The 23,563-nt window shown below is 40.1% G+C and overlaps 1 protein-coding gene across 1 annotated transcript; it reads left to right on the forward strand.

The window, feature by feature from the left end:
* The first annotated feature begins 3,683 nt into the window (after nt 1-3,683).
* On the forward strand, nt 3,684-16,617 carry tmem168a (transmembrane protein 168a). The gene is made up of 6 exons (XM_083934854.1): nt 3,684-3,720; nt 5,157-6,100; nt 6,181-6,456; nt 9,388-9,530; nt 12,317-12,594; nt 14,744-16,617. The coding sequence occupies exons 2-6, from the start codon at nt 5,264-5,266 to the stop codon at nt 15,292-15,294; spliced, it is 2,085 nt and encodes a 694-aa protein (XP_083790980.1). The 5' UTR covers nt 3,684-3,720; nt 5,157-5,263; the 3' UTR covers nt 15,295-16,617.
* Nucleotides 16,618-23,563: the final 6,946 nt, after the last annotated feature.

The following is a 23,563-nucleotide window of genomic DNA, read 5'->3' on the forward strand; positions in this document are numbered from 1 at the left end:
GTAGCCTCTGCATAATTCAGAAGAGTTGTCTCTTTTAGTCTCCTATAACCCTCTCTTCTCTCTCTCTCTCTCTTACTCACTCCTATCCTCATGTAACCCTCCCCATTTTAAAGCTAAATCTCTCTTCCTCTCCCTCTCTTTGTTTGTATTTCTGTATTTATTTCAACCTTTACAAGATCAAAACATTTCTGCAGCATTCTTGAGCTATGATCAGGTTCTTTTGTAGTCATAGCTCATTATACCAGGCCTACACACACACACACACACACACACACACACACACACACACACACACACACACACACACACACCACAGTTTTGGCAAATTATTTGAACACTGTATTCCTCAATTATGCATGAATGCAAAGTTAAGGCCCTAATTAAATAAATGTGGTGACTTCTACATACTTATCTTTTTCTTCATCCGAGATAAATGGATGTTGGAAGGAATTAACAGAAGCTCTAATGACCTCTTGGTCATCATTAACTGAAACCTTCTTCTATAAGTAGCTGCCCTATCTTCGTGAGGAAAGCTTCTCCTTGTGTGATGTTATCTACCTGCTCTATATCTCAGTGGACATGCATATGCACACATACTGTGGACCTCTTGTTTTGTGAATAATGTTGCAACTGTTGGTGCATGTTTACATCATTGGTGTATCTTTACAGCAATACATTTTGTTGTGATCTTGGGACCAAACAATCCCAGTTACCAACAAGCACAGTGCTGCAATACTCCTGCTGCATAGATGTACAAGGGATTGGATTGAGATCAATCAATCAGCTCCACTTGTTCTCTTTAAAAGCATTACAGGCACAGACTTCTGTTGCTGCACTGAGCCTTTCTCTAGAGGAAGCTGATTTTGTTGTCCAGGAGGTGCTCAATTTTAAAGCACAAATAGTCTGTATTGCACCACTTTCAACGATTTTCTGCTCAGTAATAAACTGAGAGCAGCTCATTCAGTTCATTCATATCAAAGCTATTCAGCACTCTTTCAAGCCGTGGCACCTGAGTAGAGCGTGCAAGACACAGGACAGCGGCATGACAAAAAAACGTCAACGCGCCCACTCTCATTGTGAATTCTCCGGGCAATGAGCTACCCGAATATCATATGGACTTAATTGTACAGAACTACACTTTGCTAAAATGTGGTTTGGGTACACAAAAGTGCAGGTGCAAAGTTTTACTCAAAAACAGAATTGCACCATCTAATTTGTGTTAATGTTGTCTGTTGCATTCTCTTCCCATTTCTGTGTAAAAATCCTTAACATTAACATGTAAATGTCTAAACAGGCACAGGATTTTATTACATTGTGGGGAAATATTTTCTGTTGAACAACAGTACTTTATTAACATATTTAGTGAGGATCCCCCATTCCTTTATCTTATAAATGAAAATGGAAAGATTGTTGCTCAGGACACATACTGTATCATTGTTCATTTCAGTGTTTACATCTTACTCTCATAACTAAACATTGTATGAAAAGAGTGCTGTGTGTGTAAGCAGCTGATGGGGCTGAAGCATCATGTTTTCCGAGTTGTGCCTTATGTCAACATCTGATCAAAGCAACATGCACACACACACACACACACACACACACACACACACACACACACACACACACACTAAGAAAAACACAAGCATTAACAATGCACACACATGCATGCATTGGGTTGCTTTAGTATACCCCCAGGGTACTGAATAAGACTGCTTCTTGATGTCCCCTGGATCGTTACATTTATCACATTGCATCAGTAGAAAATCTTAAATAAACCTTTTAACAGGCTTCTCCTCAGTAATGCAGTAAATAGGCTTCTTATCCTGGAGGCCAATGGGTTTATCTTGGTCTACAAATCCCATAATACAGACTTTTGTGGTGCAAGTTGCAGGATTGGAGCAAGTAAAAGTTTTTTTATTGGAATGAATAGAAATATACAGTCATAAACAGGCATTTTACTTGACATTTTATGGATAATTTAAGAGCAGATTTTATTCATCCAGATGCTACTCATAAAACAGTGCGGTTTTTCATCATAATAATAATCGTGTCATTTTAAAGCCTCATCCACTAAAAACAGGGATTTTAATTTTCAACAATATCAGGAAATTAAATTTTAACAAAGAAACAAGAGAACAGTTAGTGTAGACAAACTGAAGCTCCTTGTGAAACCCAACAGCCAGCATGCATGACATAGCCTTTTTTTGTACGTCTATGAAATGTTCATTCATGAATATTGTATTCCCTAAGTAACATCATGAGGTTAATTTAATAAAGAATTATTATAATCAACCCCCCCTAAAAACAACAACAGTAAAAACAACAATTTCGATATGATTAGTTTTGTGCAATCTGTCCAAAGCTTGAGGGTCTCTAGCACAAACATCAATCCGCCCTTGTCACACACATTTTGACATGCCATAGCAGAAATAGTTCAGGTGTAATTAATAACATTGATGATTCCTGTATTGAGTACTGGGGCTCTGCTTACTCACTGGGATATGTCAGTAGAGCAGAGCCCTTGTTACTGTTCTTAGTTTCACCTCTGCTTTTACTGAAGTGACGAGTTTCCTTGCAGTCAAAGCCCCATTCTTTGACTAGATTTATGGTCTCCATAATGTGCTGTAATATGCTTGGTATTGCATTTAAGGCTTTCAGATTGACAAACTATTAAATATAGGTTTACTTTAAGTTTTTTTTCTGTCATTCACCTTTGTATGGCCTTTTTATCACCTTTACCCTAACCCACCTAACAGTAAATGCAAGTATTAATGAACACTACGACACTTTGTATCAAATTTGTAAAAGAAAAAAAAAGAATGCATTTGTGCTGGAAAATTCATGATGTTTTTTGGTTGGTTTATAGATATAATGTTATTAATAATGCTTGGGCCTGCCAATATAGAATGAGCAACATTTAGTTTGTCAGATTATTAATCAGTTACTCCAGTTTTAACAAATGCAAATTAACAATGCAAAGCAATTTAAGTATGATCTGCCCAGACACTTTGGTCCGGTAAAATGTTGGCTACAGTTCATTATCACATATTCAATGGACATAAAACCAACATCTTAAGTGACCCAACACCTAAGCAGATACAGTGAAATACTGTATATCAATTAGCCCTTCTGATTTGTGTTGTATTTATTTTGTTACTTATTTTTAGCCCGGTGCATATAGCATTGTATTGATATGAAATCTAACGCATGTGGATTTTATATTGCATTTATATGCAAAGAATCTTAGGTTCTCAACCCTTATCCCCCTTTTTTTCTGGAATTTAAGTCACTTCTCAAATCCCTTTCTCTGACAGATAATAAAAAAGCAACAGATTTAAAGACTGTTAAAAGAATGTATTTGATGAACTTCCTTGAGGTCATATCGCTTAATTTACTTTATCCTCTATTTATTATTATTGTATAATCAATTTACCCTTTTTGTGGTGTGATTTACTGTGTATCCTTCCAGAGTTGTGAATTTGTGATGTAGCCTATGTCTGTCTTATATACTTTGTGTGATTTTTTTTCTGTTCTCTGAAATTATATTGTGTATATGTTTGTCTGACTATGATTGTCATTTTTTGATGAATAAAAAAAGACAGGCGATTGAAAAAAAAAAATCACCAGCCTGAAAAGCGAAGGCTTGGGTGTTTTGACACTTGTGAGATGCCGTACTTTGGAATCCGGAAGCATAGCTGCTGTCATCCAAACAAACAACATGTAAGCAACATTTTGACGATAAAGACATTACTCACTATTGATGTATACAGTGCTGACTTTGGCGTTTGTGTAAGGGACTGCTACTTGTTCTTTTACAGTTAAAGCGACAGCATTATCATGTGAACCAGCGAGTTAGCAGGTAAAGTGAGCAGGGAGGCTATACAAGTTAGCAAACTTCCAGTGCCACATCGTCACAAACTGACAGCAGGGCCGCGCTCACTCTTTCATCTGGTTCACACGTTTCTAACCAATTTCATACGTTTATCTCGACTGTTTTGCTGCTAATCACTACGTGCTAGGGATATATTATCATTATGAAATAGAGCAGATCATACGTAAGCATGTTCTTAACCATTGTATCCTATTATTTAGCCGTTTTATGGGGTCAGAAATGTGTAAATTACGATTAAACTGAATCTAGAACAAGAAAGAAGCTCATATTAACGCTAACTAATGCATTTGTTTCAGTGTACTAGTTTCCTTTATTTCAGACGCAGTGGATCCATATCGCATTACAATCAGCACAGTAAAAACAAAAAAATACAAAACATTCAACCATTTTCAATGTCTAACATACAGACATATTTGCCAGTGAATCGACAGTTTGGATAAATATCTGACAGAACTACGTAAAGAGTTAGCCAGAACAGCAATTGCCCTACACATAAATCCATACATCAAGTTGCATAAAACAGCAGGGCAGGTAGGTACCCCGACACTGACAAACATATGGCTTGCACTGGTGTTTCTTGGAGCTCTCAGCAGCAGCCTCATGCTGTCATTATAAGCCACTGTGATTTATTTCTTTAATGCTCTCTTGTTTACACTGACACCACAGCTGGGCATTATACAAAGGTGTACAATACACTCTAAAGAGTGAGACCTTCACAGATACAGAATACATGCTAAACTTCCGACACAGCATATTCCCTTGAGCATACAGCTTCGGCCACTGCCTGTAGATATCTTATTCATCAGGCAGGTCATTTGAGATAATATGGCCCAAATATGTAATGTCCAAACAAACACTGAGTGCAGTGCCCAACAGGTAGAAGTCAGGGAAAGTTGCCTGTCTGTCCTCTCTGGTTCTGACGATCATGATCGTACTCTTTTTAGCATTGAACTTTATGTCAAAATCAGCACCATACTGTGTGCATACTTTCAGCAGCTGCTGGAGACCAGCACTATATGCATTAAAGATGACCAAGTCATCAGCATACATAAGGTGATTAATTAATGAGTCACCAACCCTACAGCCTGTGCCACATGCATTTAAAAACAGAGACAACACATTCATATACATATTAAATTAATGTTTACTAGTTTGTCTGGACATGAGCAGCTAAGAAGTATATAAGTTTGGCGAGGCTGACAATTAGAGAATGCATTGATACTTATTAACTTCTGTAACACTGCTTTTTTTTAATTACTCACAGGGGCTGATTTTGGAGAATGTCATCAAGAGGCGTAGTGTCCTCCACAAGTCTAGAAAAAGTGACTAGAAAAAATTGACTATTTGATTAAGCTATTTTTCAAGTCAGCCATGGCTCGGGAAGAAGAGGAAGAGGAGCTGACTGTCGATGACGGACCCAAGGAGATGGACATGTTTACATCGGTGCGTTGCCTGGGTTACCTGTCCAGCGTAAACCTCCTTGTGGCGGTGTGCGTTGGCATGTACGTACGCTGGGAGGTGACAAATGAACCGATGATTCTGGTTATCTTCATCCTGGGCCTTTTTGTCCTGGGGATAGCCAGCATCCTCCATTATTACTTTGCCATGGAGAAAGCAAGTCTCAGCTTGTTCCATTTGTGGTTCGGCTTCTTGCTCGGCCTTCTGTGCTTCCTCAACAGCCCCGCCTTGGATTCAAATGTCAAGGAACTGGTCACCAACTATCTCCTGTTAGCCAGTGTAATCATGAAAACAGTATGGGCTTTTACTGAGCGAATATGCAGCTCAATCCGTCACAAACCCACCTTGCTAACATCAACTGAGCTACTGGAGATCCTGGGATTTGGCATTGCCAGCACAACCATGCTTCTTCACAAGTCAGTGGCCATAATAGGTTTGGTGGTGGCCCTAGGGGCTCTCATTGTGGACCTAAGGATGAAATCCCTCCTCGCTTTACCTAACCTGGTCAGTTTTGCCTTAGTTACCTCTCTCGTGTTTTTCCAGGCCTTAGGCATCACAGCCAACCCTTATGCTTTAGGCTGCTACATGGGCAGGCTACTGTGTGAGCCCGTGTTGGATGTGTACTTCAGTGGAATGGGGCCAAGCGAGCGCTGGATACCAGTGCTCTCTCTGGGGAGGGTTTGGAGGATGCTGTCCCTGCTGCCTCTGAGTCTGATTGAGCTGACCTTCTTTGTCCTGGCTGCGTTAAAGGTACACTTGGCAAACATTGACTTCCAGGATGAGTAACACTATTGTAAGGCTGACATATTTTTTTTTCTCTTGTTACATAGCTTAGCCACTTGGAGCTGTGGTATCTGGTGATCCCAGGCTTCTGTTTGTTTGGCCTTTTCTGGTCAATCTGCCACATAATTCTGTTAATGACAATATGGGGCTTCCACACCAAGTTGAGTGAGTGTCAGAAGGCCTGGAAGGCCCAGCGATCCAGTAGCCGGACCCTCAACCAAGTCATGGCCTCCAGAGGCATCCGACACTTCTGCCTCATTTCAGAACGGCTGGTGTTCTTTAGTATACTGTCAACGGTCATCTTTGGGGCTGTGTCCTGGCAGGTAGGAAACAAGAGATAACTACTGCTACTCTAACTCAAATGATAACTATTTTAATCATCATAAACATTATATCCAAGTTTGCAAATAATCTAAAGATAAAGAAAGTGATAAATTCATGGTCCTATTCTTTTTTATAGAAGCATTATAGTCATAGCATATAGTTATTTTGCTGAGAAACCTCTAGGGTACATTCAGCAGGTCAGAATCTTAAATGTCTTTTATATTTTAAAAAAGTGAGATACCATGTCTTTTTTAATCATAATAGGTTGAGTTGCTATATAAATACTGTGAAAGTATCAAAACGCACAGTGTTCAGAGGAATTGGACTAGGTCTTGTTCTAGGTCCTTCTACTAGGGAATTGGCTGTTGCCACTCTGATGCCCAAGCCGACCAAATCAGATATTGGTGTTCTCAAATCCAGCCTCATCACGTAATGTCTAGATCATTTCAGGTTTGCATTGCATATTATAAAAGGGGCTACATTCATAGCACTTTGACTTTAATGAAGAGCATCCATAAACATATTATACATATGTTATCAACTCTGGAGAGGGAGACTAGTGGCAGTCTGTTAGTAGATGCTCCCCAAGCAGAGGCACTTATGCTTTCATGCAGAACCAATTTAATTAGCACTTAAATATGCCTATCTACTTGCATAAAGAGATGCAATAACTTATTTAGCCTTATTAGACGTTTACCTTGTAAGAGTCTCCTGGGCCCAATTTGAGATCCGCATATTGTTGATGTCAGTTTCAAATATGCCTGAGAAAGTGGGAGCTGTCTACACTCACATATGAGAAATTTGGTGTTTAGCCCCTTTTTGTGTGTGGCGTTTGATGTTTTATAGCTTCTTGTTGAAAAGCAGTTATATATGGTAAATTACTTAAATTCACATAACTCCCATCCACACACACAAAACATAATAGCAATGTTGGTACAATCTAATGCTGACGCAGCAATACATACAGCCTTTGAAACTATCAGCAGTCACAGACGTGTGAATTCAATTCTATGCAAATGTTTTGAGACTTATTTTGTTGTGCTACATTGGATTCACTGCTTTTCCATTTAATGTACAGTGAATAGATTTACCTATTTATTTTAGACATTATTGACATTGTGTATCTGCTTTTCAAAAGTCTGTGTGGGTCGATAACCACTAATCATTTGATTATATTATTCCTCCTTTATACTGTATTGTGCTATAGGTGCAGGAGAATATAGTATTATACATATAAGAGGTACACATCTTCGTAAAAGTTCAATAAATGGGAGTAACACATGATTTACCTTTTAGGCAGTTTAATATATTCTGCAAGTGTGGTTCCACTTAATCATGCAGGTATTGATTTGCATTCTCAGATACATTGTCGTGCTTTGGAATCAGAGTAGCTTTTTGAGGTTTCTAAATTGCATCACACACCATAACAGTGACTTGAGAAACTGATCGCAGTTAAAGCCGAGAGAGAGAGAGAGAGAGAGAGAGAGAGACTGACTTATTTTTTTTATTGTTCAAAATTGAATAGAATATCCGCTTTGGCTTTACCACTGGTCCTAGCATGTTTTTTTTTTTTAAATAACCAAGGCACTTCAACAAAAACCTTTATTTTTTGAAAAAATAAAGTGAGCAAAATAAGAGAACGCTTTCTGAACGCTTTTCAGATACCTCACAGTTATTGGTGTTGGTCAAGCCACTCTAACGTGACTGAAACCCTGAGACAGCAGGTTGTCCAGATGGCCAAAGGGATGACCCTCTCAGCCATTGATAGAGAAGTCTGTGATTTCAAGAAAATTTAAATTTTACAAGGACATTGATTTAAGTCCCTCAAACAGGTCAGTGCACATTAAAGAAGTGCACGAAAGGACAGGATTATGTAAAGACTCTCAATAAGGTTCAACACTGCAGCTGGAGTTGCTCGCCAGTTCATTGCTGAACAAGGCAAGAATCTGTCTCGGCACACAGTGTCTCATTAATTAGGACAATTTGGACTGAAAGCCCACTCTGCAGTGACCAAACCTCTCATCAGCAGAAATGATAAAAAGGCTTGACTTGACTTTGCTGAGGAGCATGTTGTGTGCACAGAGGAGAACTGATCCAGAGGGCACTTCAGTGATGAGAGTACGCTCAATTTATTTGTTACTGATGTGAAACATTATATTCGGCGTAGGACTGGGGAAAGACTGAACCAAAAGTGTGTAAATAAGTCAGTTAAATTTGGAGGAGGAAGATGTGCTGAAGTTATTCAAAGCAAGGGCCTCTACACTTATTAGATTCACTATTCATTTTTGAATCCTATAGCTCTAAGAAAACATTGTTTAAATCTTCTCTTCTGACACAATGGTTACTGTTCTCTAATTTCAGTCACTGTTTTTTTTCACAAAATTGAATTTAAATGCATTGGTTAAAAAAACATGGTAGTACAACAATGGTATAGCCACAAGGGTATTCTATTAAATCCTGAACAATAAAACTAATAATATTTCAGAATAAATCAAGTATTAATACTTTGTTCTCTAATATTGATCTCCAGTGTATATGTGGAAGAATTGGACAATTTTTCATCTGGCTTGTTGACTTTTAGGCATTCAAATCTAGAGAAAAGAAATGTCAAGTAGATGACAAGATGATAGAAGTATAATGATTTTATTGTTCTACAGACTCAAGGCAGTGCAAGTGCAGGATTATACAGTGCAGTAATTATTCTGTTTTGAATGGATCCCCTTGTAGGTTTAGTCTGCTGTCATACACTGCTTTGTGTCTCCATTTAGTTAGATCCTGTCATGTTTTGTCCTGTGATAATAACACTGTGTCAGTCCCGTATTGTATAACTGTCTTGCAAAGTGTCACCACCAATTAGCAGGGTCTGATTGCTTCAGTACAAGCTGTAAGTGATGAATGAAAGTGACTCTGATTCTTTCACTTTTTTGCAGCCCTCCAATGGCCTCTTTCTCAGTGCTCTGCTGATGGTGCTGCCTTTGGAGTCTCTGACCCACGGCTTGTTCCACGAGTTGGGCAGCTGTCTCGGGGGAACTTGCGTTGGCTATGCTCTGGTCATACCTACTGCTCACTGCAGGTACTGATAAGAGAGGAGACAGGAATATTGAGATGCATTACATACAGACTGACACAGGCACACTTGCACAGACTTCTTGCAGTTCACAGCAAGCAATGGCATAGCTTTCAATTGACGGTAGGCATGCAGCAAAGGAGTGACCAAAGCACATACTATTGCTATAATTAAAAATGTGCATTGGATATACAGTATGATGCAGTGAGAGAAGAATTGTACGTGAGTGTAACGGCAACCTGGAATATGTAATATACAATGCAGAGAAAAACAGGGATGGTCCGTTGGCGGAAGAGTTTAAGAAGCTGACTATGTAATCACAACATCTTTTTTATATGTCATCCACCATCCCGCTGTAAAACACAAAATTGAGAAACCTTTTAAAAAGTAAAAAAATCAGACATTTTTGCTTGATAAATGACTTAGACGATCAATTATCAAAATTGTTGTGATTTAATTTTCTGTCATTAAGGGCTGCAACTAACAATTATTTAGTTACATTTCCAAGTAATCCACTGATAATCTTTTTCAATCCATCTTTTGTCTCTATTCTGTAAAATGTCAGAAAATACTGTAAAAAGGTCTGTTACTATTTCACAATGCCTAAGGTGCCGTTCTCTGGACTGTCTGAACAACAGTCCAAATTCCAAAATTATACACTGTTAGTTTTTGCAACAAAAAATTGCATTGATTTTTGATGAACGTATCAATTAACCTACTCATTGTTTCAGCAATACTGTCAAATGACCAAATGAGTATTTGTTTCAGATGTAAGTTTTCAGTCTCTTTCACAAGTTCTTTGTACTCCTTCTGTAGTTACAGCTCACACAACACACAGACTACACAGCAGCCAAACACACCCCATTTACACACAAAACACATTGGCCGCCTTTGCTCCCCGTCAAATCCTTTCTTGGCATCGCAGGCGCTGTTAAATATGATCACTCATTCCTACTCCCTCCTCAGTTAACACAAAACCAACTGGATAAATAGGCCAATAACTATTCATAAACATGCCGTTAATGTTTGGGCCCTTAAGGGATCATTGCAGTGCTCCCTCCGTAGCATACTAAGTTGTTGGAGATGGAGCAGTTAGCTATTAGCTGCTGCTGCTACCTCTCTCAGTGCCCTCAGCATTTTTTTTTTTAAATAGCCTTCGTAGATTTGATGGTGCCGACGCGCCTCTTCCTCCTCCACACCAGTAGCTAGCCATCAGTAATACATTAGTGTTTCTATCTTCGAGAGCCCCTCGGCCGTCTTGAAATCCGGCCATTGGAGATTTTTGGCTGTTGTATATAGACATTTATGACCACTCTGTATATTGAATACTTTAACTGATAGTTAGCTTTAGCATCCAGAGGGGATGCCAGCCTTAGTGTTTAACTCCAGGTGATTTTGGATGTAGGCCCATGTCCTATTGGAGCCGTAGACACTCTGTATGCGAGGGCCGTATGTGCAGGGTCCATAGGGACGACCGTGAGCATGATGAGAATGCTGCAGTGTATAATGGCCTATTTGATGGCTGCAGATCATGTTTTCACAATGACAAAAGCCCCACAGGGAGATTAGAGAGATAGGGGTGAGAAGGGGAGGCACGCAGGGTAAAACAGGGAGGGCGAGATGACGGGGAGAAATACACAAGGAGAGGGCTGAGGTTGTAAACAGAGAGGAGGGGTGGCGGTAAAAAAGAAAAAAAATGCAGCAAGGGAAGGGGAGGAATTGTGAAGGAGGGGTGGAGCTCTGAGAGCTGTGCAGAAAAAGGACATGATTTTTTTTAAGGATAAAAGAGAGAGTCTAACAGGGAAATGTGGTCTGAATTCTCAAACTATAAGCCTTCGCTCCCCTGGGCGCCTTGAGATCTGAAAAGATTAGATGGGTTTAGGTAATGGGGAGCTCGGCAAGCCATGCAAAGATTGCAACATGTCATTTTCTTAACCTAGTTAGTTTAGTGTATCTTAATAAAAAGCGTTTGCATCATGAAGAAAATGTCTGCAAAATTGTGCATGTAACTCTCCAAAAACACATAAAACGATATTAAATGGAAAGCAAACTTAACGTAAGGAGGATCATTTAATCGAATTTAGATAAAGACAAACTTTTACCCGTCCTTCTTCAAGGTGAGGCTGAAGGTGAATATGGGGTACAGAGCAAAATGTGATAGATGAGTTATGCAGATGTCTATGTATGAGTGAAGTATGGCTTTGTTGTCTGCCAGGCCATGAATAACTTGACTTGAATATAATCAAGTCCAGAAAATGTATTGCTGCATTGAGTAGCTGCTAGCCTTGACTTTGCGTGCGTCCCCCCCTGTGTTATCATCCACTTATCAGTCGCGTACACTTTCATAAAAATCACTTTTCCCTCTGCTATCTTTAACCTCCGTCCCCATTCTCATTTCTTGTTACCCTGCTCAATTCTCCTCGATAAACCATCCTTTTTTTTGTAATTTTCTCACTTTCCACTCATTCCAAACTTCCGTTACATCCCTGAGGCTAATGTCATTTCCTTCAGGAATGAATCCACCCCCCCCCCCCCCCCCCCCCCTCGAATCTCCTCTCATCCTCTGCTCTCTGTCTCCTCTCTCCCCCGGTGAACCAGACTGCTACTCCTCCTCTCATCCTCTGCTCTCTGTCTCCTCTCCTCGGTGCGTCAAACTATCAACTTCTCACTCATTCATCACTCTTGCGGACAAGCCGCCTCAACTTAAGTCTTTTTTCACACGCTCTCATCTCTCTCTCTCTCTCTCTCTCTCTCTCTCTCTCTCTCTCTCTCTCTCTCTCTTTTTGGTCCAGTGCTGAGGGCCAGCCCACTCTCCTACCACCTGAGCAGGTACAGCAGCTGAACACGCGCTCCACAGGAATGCTGAACAATGTGCAGCGCCTCTTCTCCCACCACATGATCCAGACATTTGGTTGTGACTACTCCACTAGTGGGGTTACGCTGGAAATCGTGCAGACGAAGCTGCGCAACTTCCTGGAGCTCCGCACAGCAGACGGGCCTCGTCATGATACCTATCTCATTTTCTACAGTGGGCACACACACAAAGGCACCGGGGCTTGGGCTCTGGCCGGTAAGAGCCTGTCTCTTCTTTTTTTTGGCTTTTTCTTTCCCTTCTTGGAAATTGATCAGTCTGCGTAGTTAAATTCCCTCACTTATTTTCTCGTTTAATTTCTGTGGATGTATTAAGCATGCAATCTTTTCAATTTTCTTGATAGTTACATTTGACTTTTCTTTTGCTTATCATTCTAAGAAAGGCGGTTTTATTCATTTTTCCATACAGGTAGACCCAATGTGCCTTCATATAGATTTAATAGATTTACATTTTTATTTCAAACATGTTAAAAAGAATACAGGAAGTGTCATACAGAAAAGAATAATATTACACAACTAGAAAGCATAGCATTACATGATTGACATAACATTTTTTTTCTGGCATTTTGTTGGCATTAAAAGGAGTGGGAATAAATTAAATCCCATCCCTTCTGCATTAACATTAAAGTGTATTTGAAAAATTATCGTAACATTTCCACTTTTACATAATGCACCGCGTATACTACTGTAATATTACACGATAACTTTTGTCTGCACTGCTTTATTAATAGACATCATGATTTATTATTGAGCATTACATGTTCCAAGTATCTTAATTCACTTACGAAGATGAGCACAGTTACTTTAACTTTCATGTAGAACAAGAGTCATTTATTTTGGCATTTGCTGTAGAATTTCTTTCCACAGCAGGTTTATCTATGATAGCTTCCCTGCAGGACGCCGAGAGTCACTCAGTTGCTTCAGGGGAAAAACTGTTTTTGTAAACATCAAGAAGATTAAATTTGCTTCTGTCAATCATCACAATAAGAGTGAGTTGGATATCAGTTTTATCTCTTCAAAGTTGGCTTGTAGTTATCACAAATTAATAGTAAGCACTGAAGATATAACTTAGTTAAAACAAAAAATGGAACACAAAAGCAGTGTTTACTGCAGAGCTGTTGTTGCACGGTGTTGGGTAGATCTTGTATTCTCCCTGCAAACTGAATTTGCATTACAGTCTGATCTTTATACTTTTCATTTCCCCTCCTCTCTGTCACTAAGAGTCTGATTTTCACAGATCAGACGGGTAAGCCAAATAAGTTAAAATTGCTGTGAAGGACTCTGCACAGAAGTTTGGTTCCGGTAGAGAAAGTTTCAGATGGATCTGACGTGACACGGGCGTTCCCTAAACAGAAATGAGAATCGCAGCAGGTTAACACGGTGTCAGCTCCAGCGCCTCTGTGCAGAGATTACTTGACACTTTATCTCTGCATGCTGCTGCAAACAAGAATCCTCATTGAAAAGATAATCACTTCCTTGTGTCACCATCCTGAATTTTCGTGTTCAGGGCATAATTTTACACATTTTTTGAAAAAGTTGGTTTTGGCAGAAATCAAAATTGGGGACAGATTTCAAGTCATACCTTCATTACAGCTATAAAGACTTTGTGGCAGTGCTGTCCATTTCTAAATTATACATGTACACCAAATAAGTAGTTTTAGTGTCTTCATCACAGTGGATATGCCTGCGAATTGCTTTGGTAAAGTAACAGCAGTGTCCCTGAATTGTTATAGATTTTTAGGCATGTGGAAGAAGCCCAATTTCTTATCCAAATATAAATCAGTCCTTGGTGGGGTTGTTCTGTGGCCGACAGTCGGAGTTATTTTTCTCCTAAGCTCCTATTTACTTACCTTGCACTTTCTTACAGTAATTGAGGACTTTGAGGTGGCAGAAATAATTTGGTACATCTGTTGACGAGGTGCCACAGTTCTGATCTTTGTACTTTGGATCTGCCATCTGGAAAACAGCATCTTTGTGCAATCTGTGTGGCTGTGATCACAGTGGCTAGACAGACAGACAGTCCCACAAGTGAGTGTTGACAGGTTTGATCCCTGCAAAGCCACCGTGTCCATCAACAGTTAGGTGTCCTGTTGAAATGTCCTTGAACATGACACTGAACCCATAGAGGCTGTGTAACCACCTCTGTATACCTCTTTACAGGTAAAGGAAGTTTGTTGAGGAGTTTGAGTTATGTAAAAAATAACGAGGAACCTAGGGATATGTACCAAATCAATGATTTATCAACTCTGTGTTCCTTTTCCCCTCTCTTTCCTCACTGCCCTTTTCTTTTTCTCTTCCTTTCTGTCCAACCTCTTCTCCATCTCACTATATAACCTCCTCTCCCGCAGGAGGTGAGAGCTTCCACCTGGCCCAGCTGCTGGAGTTGTGGAAGGAGAAGAACGCAGGCCACTTCTCTCGTCTTATCCTCGTTTTGGATACCGAAAACTCCCTCCCCTGGGTGAAGGAGATACGCAGGGTGGAGGGTGTTTATGTGGCCGTGCAGGGGGCCGAGCTGAACGTCACCAGAGTGGACCCAGAGCCCGGAGACATCCCCTATCTCGGGGACTTCACTTCCGAATGGGTGGAGTTCAACTGCAACCCAGACAGCAACACCCAGTGGATGGAAAAGGGAAGGACTGTGGCGGCCGCATATGGCGTGTCCAAACGCTGGAGTGACTACACGCTTCACCTGCCCACTGGAAGCGACGTGGCCAAGCACTGGAAGACCCACTTTCCCAAGGCTACATATCCCATGGTGCACCTCTCCAACTGGTGCTGTGGCCTCAATCTGTTCTGGTTATGCAGTGTGTGCCTGCGCTGCTTCAGGAGGTGTAAACTAGCTTGGTTCCCGCCAGCTGTACTGGATACTGGGCAGGGCATTAAACTGGTGCACTCTTAAACAATAAGGGAAGATGACATGTTCATTTTGACTTTGGTAGTTTGTTTCGTTTTAATAGCTAGGTATGAGGTTTTTATAGAAGGGAAAAAGAATACTCCTCCTAATCCTATTCACAAACATGCACACAGGTTTTACCCAATGAATAAAATATGGCCTTCTATCAGAAAGGTTATTTAACGTCTTCCAGGTGTATTTTTGCATCATCTTTGGTTGCTATGATGCAAAGAATTTCATAGGAGATAAAAACGCTCAACATTATATTGGGTATGATCCAAAATGAGGGAGTAAAAAAACATCTACAGTAACCTCTTGCATGCTTTTTATGGTGAGAGATATCACAATGACAGTGGATAAAACCATATTGAGCTTGTAACTGTGGTTTCTTAATATATGATGAGTTAAAAAGACCAAATTGTGTGGGCTTTTTTTTTTTTATAAGTTTATTATATTTTAGTATCATGTGGTATTGTGCTTTTGAATACTATTTTGCCATTACCGTATAATTATTTCTTTGGAAAGGTTTTCTGGTTTTCTTTTTTGTAACATGTCATTTTTTTTCAATATTATAGTGCCATAAAATGCCTTGACGATGGATGTGGGATCATCTTTAATGTGGATGCCTATTTTTTTTTACATGTAAATATATCATTGCCTTGCCTCCTATTTACAGCAGAGCGTTTAGCTTACCTTTAACTTAACTGTGTGAAATGGGAGGGGTGTCCCCCAGTAGCCTGGACAAAAAAATGACTGTTGTGGGGCTGAACTCAGTGACCGTTTCGTTTCGTGACAGTCTAACCATGAGGCGAACTCTTGCTATGTGATCTTTACCCCATCACTTTCAAACATTATATACTGTATATGCATTTGTTCCTGAATTGAAGACAGATGCATTGGTTGTGAGACAGAATACAATCACTAGAAACTTGCTCTGTATTGTGCCTCATCCTGTTTATTGACACAAATTAATTCAAGTTGAAGTCATTTTCTCTGTACAAACACAGCACTTTCAAGTTTTCTAGCTGTTGTCCTTGCTATGCTGTGAAAAAGTGACTTGTGCAAAATGAGAACACAAGGGGCTCCCAATGCTTTTTAGTGATGCACTGACCTTAATAACTCATAATCATCCTTTTATTTCCTACTGTATTCACTGCGTTGGATCTCTCTCCCTCACACAACCCTAAACTCTTTGCTTGATTGCTGCCTTAAATTGTGTGTTTCACTGTGATGTTTCCAAGTGATCAAGGGTCATTCTTCCAAATTTGTGCCTCACTTGAATCATGCCTGACAATGTCAGAGTTAAACTTGGGTGATAAAGTGATTAAAGGTCCCATATTGTAAAAAGCGAGATTTCCATGTCTTTTTTATTTTTAGTATCATTACAGACATTCCCTGACTGCAATGTGCAGAGATGCAGAGAGCGCAGATGTGGAAGACCCAGAAACGCTGACCAATCAGAACAAACTTGTTGGGGAGAAGGATTTAACAAGAGAGGTGGTAAAATGAAGCATTTGAGACAGGACAGGGGGAATACAAGTATATTCAGTATTCAGACAGTATGAGAAAAATATTGTGTTTTCTGAACATTAATGTATGTAAAAAAAAAAGTATGAACCGGAAAATGAACATATTGGACCTTTAAGCATTGCTGGTTGATATAGTTGTATGGGGAATGTAAGGAGGAAATAAGGATATATAATTTTATTACATGGAAATACAATAAATTGGGGAATAAAAGTAAGTCATGGCAGTGGACAATCGTCAAGGCTCATTTAACATGGCTGGCTGTACAGACACTGAAGAAGTACAGACTGCTCTGTGGAAAAGCTAGCATTGCCAAGCAAATATTGGGACTGAGCTGGAAAAAAATGAGTGTAAAGGGAAAATGAAACAATACACGACACAGTATCTCTGGGGGTTTTTGTTCACTGAGCTTTCACCTCAGTTAGTCCCGGTGCCTTGCTGGACATGTGCCCAAGGTATTTATTTGGTCTCAGAAAGCAGGGCTGTGGCCTGGCTTATGCCTGAAGGGCGCTATTAGGCACCGAGCTAGGTTTGGGGGAGACTTTGGAAAGATGAAAACTGACATTCGGAGCAACATTTCAAATCAGGTTTCATCCATAACACGAGAAGAGTAAAAAAAAAAAAAAAATGGCATTAACCAGAGCAACATTTCCCCTCTATTATCTTCCTGTACTTAGATGCTGTAAATATCATACCGTAAGGCAGATATATTATTTGTTCACAGTGGCAATTAGTGAAAAAGTATAAAAGGCATTCTTATGTGGTTATAGCTAAAGTCAGGGATTCATGTATATAGCCAGACTATTAGATTACAGGCTGGATTCATCTCCTAAACTGGATTAGGTAATAAAAGAGTCAGCCGCCTCTGAGGCCCGTGAGGATGTGCTGAGTCAGAGCCTGCCACACACACTCTCAAACACACATATTTTGCGCACACCAATTCTTTACTGCCTTTCTTTTTTCCTGTTTCACTGCAGCTGAGGTTCTCGTCTATGGATAATTACAGCCTGTCATGGGGCATTACCTTCGAATACAGGCAAAGTGACGCTTGCCTGCAATTTATTTGGGAAAATAAATGTGCTTTTATAGCCAAAGTTGCATCTTAGCACAGTGACCGGAGCAGCAAATACATCGACTCTTCTTCTATTATTGTTTATTCAAATCCATCTGCAGGCAAAGTGGGGTGGTAATTTTGTGCCTTTTTTAAATTTTAATTTTCCAAACAAGCTCTTCGCTTTCTGTGATTTTAAAATAAGAGTAGAGTGTTGCCATTTTTCAACCTAGGCATCGTCCGTCACCACTACAACTCAGTGACATCCATCAGACATCCATTTTAAGCTAAATGTACTAGAACCAACTAGATATAGGCTATACATAAATGCTGAATGTCCCCTTTTCTCTTCCTCTCCTGGAACATACGGAGTAATGGGATGAGAGATTACAGATTCAGCAGCAGCACTGTTTCAACTTTTGTGCCCTGCTTTTCAGCAGGCCTGCTCGCTGTCTCTCGCAGTAGGTCCCACATTGAAATGTCAAAGCCATTATCTCAAATTACAAGGGCTGAGGAGGCGTTTAGTGCACATTTAACCATGCAACGCTCCCTACTATGCAGACAATCATTTAGATGAGGCTGCCAAAAACATACAGTAGCACTTTCTCTGAAACCCATATGGTTATTTTATATCAGATATTCTGCATCAGACCCTATTTTATTTGGTTGGACAATGCACATGATTAACCTCCTGCCAGGAAGCCATTTTGGACTTGTATCTTCTGTTAGTTCCATGAATAATTTCACATTTTGGGAAAGATGATTGTTTACTTTCTTGCTGGTAATTATAACAGAGTATTGCTACCACTTATACTACATGTATGATAAATATGCAGCTAGATCTACCAGCCACTTAGCTTAGCTAAGTATAAAGACTGGAAACAGGGGGGAAAGCTAGCATGGTTCTATCTAAAGGTAGTATTTCTACTGTTTCCAGGCAACCACGGAGAGCCTAGGAATTTGCTCAACCCGCCAAGAAATAGCTTTGTTCATAGATTAACCCTCCACAAGTTTGAAAGTTTTTTGTGCATATTAAACTAATAACACATACCATACTAATTATTGGCCTCACAGGTACTGGCTGGCAGGCAGATTTTGTTAATTTTGGACAAAGAAACGCTAGCTGTTTCAGCTTATTTCCCATTTGTGCTAAGTGTACTAGCTGCTGGCTCCAGCTGCATGATGATCTGTATGATAAATCAACCTGTTTTGGCTCCTCTACGGTACTGTTTTAAACATGGGAAACATATGTTTAATGTTGTGTCTATCACTTTGCAAACTTTGTCACTCTTACTTACTCTTACTGTAACACTTGCTCTGAGCATATTTATGCAGATGTGTTTACAGTTGGAAGCCCAGCACTTCTCATACAAATGTGCCTTGTTAAGTTCACGCAAATAAGCTTTTTCCCAAAAATGTCAAATTAGTTCGGGAACATGTCTGGTGCATATGACCACGGTCATGTTTTTACAGCCGAAATCAAGAACTGCTTCATCTGCAAGGCTTTGATCCCCTCAACATTCACTCTCAAGATAAGATGAAATATATAGATTTACAAATACAAGACAGAGATGTGAAAAGATTATTCATGGTAAAAGGATTGGAGTTACTCTGGGAAAGGATTTCTGAGTGGATGCAGAATGGGGTTAAGGCGAAGCAGACCTTGTAGCCACACTTATTACACACATGCCATCTTGTAAAGTGAAGGTCAAGATCATGGGATGATAAAGTAATTGTGGGCGGACATTTGAGCTGCCTTATCTTGGCCTCATATGACATGGGGTTGAGTTTTCTGTCTGTTTTTCCTCCTATGTTTCTGTGCTGTCGTTGTAAATATATTCTCCTGCTACATATTAGCGTTGTTAGACCTTCCCTGCTCCCTGAGTTCATCCCTGCCAATCAGCTCCCTGTCTGTTCCCTGCATGTCATCTCAGTCCCCTCACCTGAGCTTCTCGCCCATCTCTCCAGCTGCACTTGATCCCCTCGTCAGTTTAGTTTGTATCTAAGCAATGGTTTTCAGTCCAGTCTTTGTTGGATCCTTGTTGTTTTGTTATGTTGTGATCAGTTTTCCCTAGCCTGTACTGAATAAAGAGTTGTCTACAAGTTGTCTGTTTTCTGCAGTCTACTGCATTTGGATCCACTTGCTTTGCTCTTTATGACACCATGAGCACATAACAAAAACTCCTTCTGGATTATTAAAAAAATAAAACTAAACACAGTATAATTCTGAATATTAATGCATGCAGCTAATATTGGAATTAGAATGTAAACAGTTCTGATCACATAATATGAGGGGCAAGTGGCGTGTGTGATCAGTATTGCTGATTTTGAACTCATCCTTAATCAAACTCAACTGCTCTGGATATTGCTTCTTGTAAGCAGCCAAATATACTTAGTATGTGCCAGATGATGCCGATACGCTTGATTCAATTAAAAGTGTAAATCGGAGGCTAACAAGACTGTCAGCACTGTGGGATCGGAGGTTTGGTAATTAGCTTTGTTGTCACAGTTGGGTTGAGATGGGACAGGGCTAGGCTGAGCTATGCTAGTGAAACAGATGAGTTTCCTATTCTGATCTCACAACTGAGGACGCCAGACATCAGCCAAGTGAGCCAAAGCGAGCTCCTTAAACATCTTGTCTCTTGAGACGTGGATTTGGATGGTTGACATTTTGAAACGCTGATAACAGTTTAAACACTTTGATTTAATGTCAATAATTATTTGAACACAGACCTTTTTTCATTATTTATTGAGCATTTCCTTGTGCAAACAAGTCATTAACTGTACACTCCTTTGCACATCACTTTGCTATTTTGAACCCTATTAATACTTTTAACAAGGCATGGTTGGCAAAGGGAGAAAGAAAATCAATGTACCACTCTCATGTCTGTACAGTAAATATGAAGCTGGAGCCTGCAGCTGGTTAGCTTAGCTTAGCATACAGACTGGAAACAGGAGGAACTGGGCCAGGGGGGAAAAAAACATTCTTGTTTTTGTTTATGTAGCCTAGAGATTAAAAAAATGAGATGAACCATAAATGTTAACTATTGGGCTTTTGAGGTTCTAGGCAGATTTTGTTACCTCTGAGAGCCAGGCTAGCTGTTTCCCCGGGTTCATCCATCCCTATGTTAAAATGTCTAATTCTACCTAAGGCTAAGGCTTCTAACCCTATAAAATTGCATATCATTAGGTTTACACTTGCAGGAGAGGATATCACGCTGCTTGAACCTGTTGGATACGGTCTATAAATGTGGATTGAAAAGGTTTGTTCTGTTCTGTGCAATGTTTAAATGTCCTCATGAAACCCTTCACTGAGTAGAATTTGAAGTCAGACAGAAAGCTAGCCCAGCTCCCTGTGCTGTCTCTCTATAGACTCCCATCCTGCCTTGAAATTCTCTCCTCAGCCAATGCAGTGCTGATGCATGACTTACCTAAGCCTGCTCCTCCGATCTTCAGACTGTGACTACTGGTAAGTGGGTTATGGAGCCGCACTGGGGGTGATCTTTTCAACCATGACAAAACGGCGCACTCAGGCACTGACTGGAGACATACCTGTTTACTACCTGTAACAAGCAGTCAGCTATCAAATATGGCTGTTTCACAAGATGATAGATTTACAAGAGGTCTTTTGCAATCCTACATGTTTGTCAGGGGACAACTATGTTCCTGCGCAATATGAGGTATTTTCAAATGTTACGGCTAATACACCAGATGTTGTTATTGATGACAAGGACAGTTGGAGAAAGTCGCCATTTTTGAGGTAGCATGTGCATTCGAGCACTGTCCAGAAAAGGGCATTCCTTACCAAAGTTTTAAAGCAAGGAGTTGATCCTTAATGATGCTATTTTGCGACGTGGGTACAAATGTAAAGTGCTGGTGTTTATATTTGGAAGCCTAGGTTATGTCCACAAGCATTGTATAGTGGGAGTGTGTGTAGCCTTTTGTACATTGACTTTAAACCGATTCAGTGAAAGAGACATCCAGAATTTTTTCCATGACCTTTCCCCAGAGGCAGATAGATTCGAGTTGAATTTGTTCTTTGAATAATAAGGGAATCCTTTTGTGAGAAGAATCAAAGCTAAATCAGTACTGAAATTATGCACAATTTTGGCCAAGGCTTCATTATTGGTGTCCCTGCTGGTTTTATGATTGTGTGTGCACGTACATGTGAGAGCATGCATAGATGTGCACACATTTTCCCTCCATTTTTCTGTGTGTGTGTGTGTGTGTGTGTGTGTGTGTGGTGTCAGCAGAACCCCAGGGGGTCCAATAGGAGCTCGTTTGATTGCAGCTTCACAGCTGGCTCTGGATGCTAGCCAGCCAGGCTCTGGGTGAATGAGAGAGAGAGACAGAGAGAGAGAGAGAGAGCAAGAGAGAGAGAGAGAAATAGAGAGAGAGAGAGAGAGAGAGAGAGAGAGAGAGAGAGAGAGAGAGAGAAATTTGAGGAAATTTGAGAACACAGTATGACTATCTTTTACTGTATAGACAAAAAAGGAGAGAGATGTGAGGAAATTGAGGATAGAGGAAAGCAGCAGAAACAGAGAAGAGGAAGGATGGATAAAGGGAGATGTAAGAGGGATGGAGGCTGGCAGGTGTGCCCACCGCTGTGCATCAGAGTGAAGCAGGAGGGAGAATACACCTGTCCTTCAGTGATCAAACACACTCACAAACACTCTTTCACCCGCAGACTCTCAGATATATTCCTGCACACACTCATAGAACACATATATACAGGTATATATATGCTGCAAGAAAAATGCTAGTGTCCACACAGATGGTATTGCCGGGGTCTTACTGTGGGATTTAAAGGCAGGCTGAGGATCTTGCTTAGTTTAACTGCTGCGGCCATGGGCTTCATGCTGTTGGGCAATTGGGCAACGGCATGGAATAGCCTAATTCAGAGGCAGATGACTGGATGTCCCTGAACAGAGGGAAAATAGAAACAGAGAGGCTGGGAGATACGGTGAGAGATTCTCTGTGCATAAGTGTTACCATAAACAAGAGAATAGGGAATTACTGAAGAGAGAAAGAAAAATATGAGAAAATACTGTCATTTAGAGGCAAGAAAATATTTGTTTGAGTTACTGCTTATAGAGAGAGAAATTCATGGAAAAGGAAAAGGGGGTGGAGAAGCGAAGAGACAATAGAGAGGAGCAGACAGTGAGGAAGAGAGGAAGCTAGCAGTCAGATAGATAAATAAGGGAGGAAACAAATAGACAGAGAGAAAAGTAGATGTGTTTTTCAAAGGGGAAATGTTAGGGGTGAAGAAGAACCTGTTGCCACATTTCCATTTGGATGAGTTAAAGCGTTTGTGCAAGCTGACTATACTTGAATGTTGAATGTGTGCCATATTCCGTATGTTTATTTGAGTGAGAAAGGATTATTTTGATGATATCTCTTTATCTCCAGGATCTTTAATAAGAAGAAATGTGGTCTAAATTTGCAAGATCATAGAAACATGACAATATAAAATCAAACAGGTGTTTTTTTTCCCCCTTGGGTGTCAGGGTGACCTATAGGCACTAACAAAAGGTTATATATTTGATTATCCATGGTGTCAATGTGGCATTCTCTCCCCCGTATTCGCATGTGATTCTAACAGATAAGAATGAATATGCAGAAGTCCTATAGACAGATCATTTAAAAATTAAAATAAAGAAATCTTACCCTTGAACAGCTACTATAGCTGTAGTGCCA

This window comes from Echiichthys vipera, assembly GCF_963691815.1.
Source record: "Echiichthys vipera genome assembly, chromosome: 20".
Classification (NCBI taxonomy): Eukaryota; Metazoa; Chordata; class Actinopteri; order Perciformes; family Trachinidae; genus Echiichthys; species Echiichthys vipera.

What these genes read in the sequence shown, in the direction of transcription:
- tmem168a (XM_083934854.1), top strand. Translation starts at nt 5,264, where the DNA reads ATGGCTCGGGAAGAAGAGGAAGAGGAGCTGACTGTCGATGACGGACCC. An exon ending in TTGGGGCTGTGTCCTGGCAG is followed by an intron (nt 6,457 to 9,387) that starts GTAGGAAACAAG and finishes ACTTTTTTGCAG; the next exon opens with CCCTCCAATGGCCTCTTTCT. An exon ending in CGGGGCTTGGGCTCTGGCCG is followed by an intron (nt 12,595 to 14,743) that starts GTAAGAGCCTGT and finishes CCTCTCCCGCAG; the next exon opens with GAGGTGAGAGCTTCCACCTG.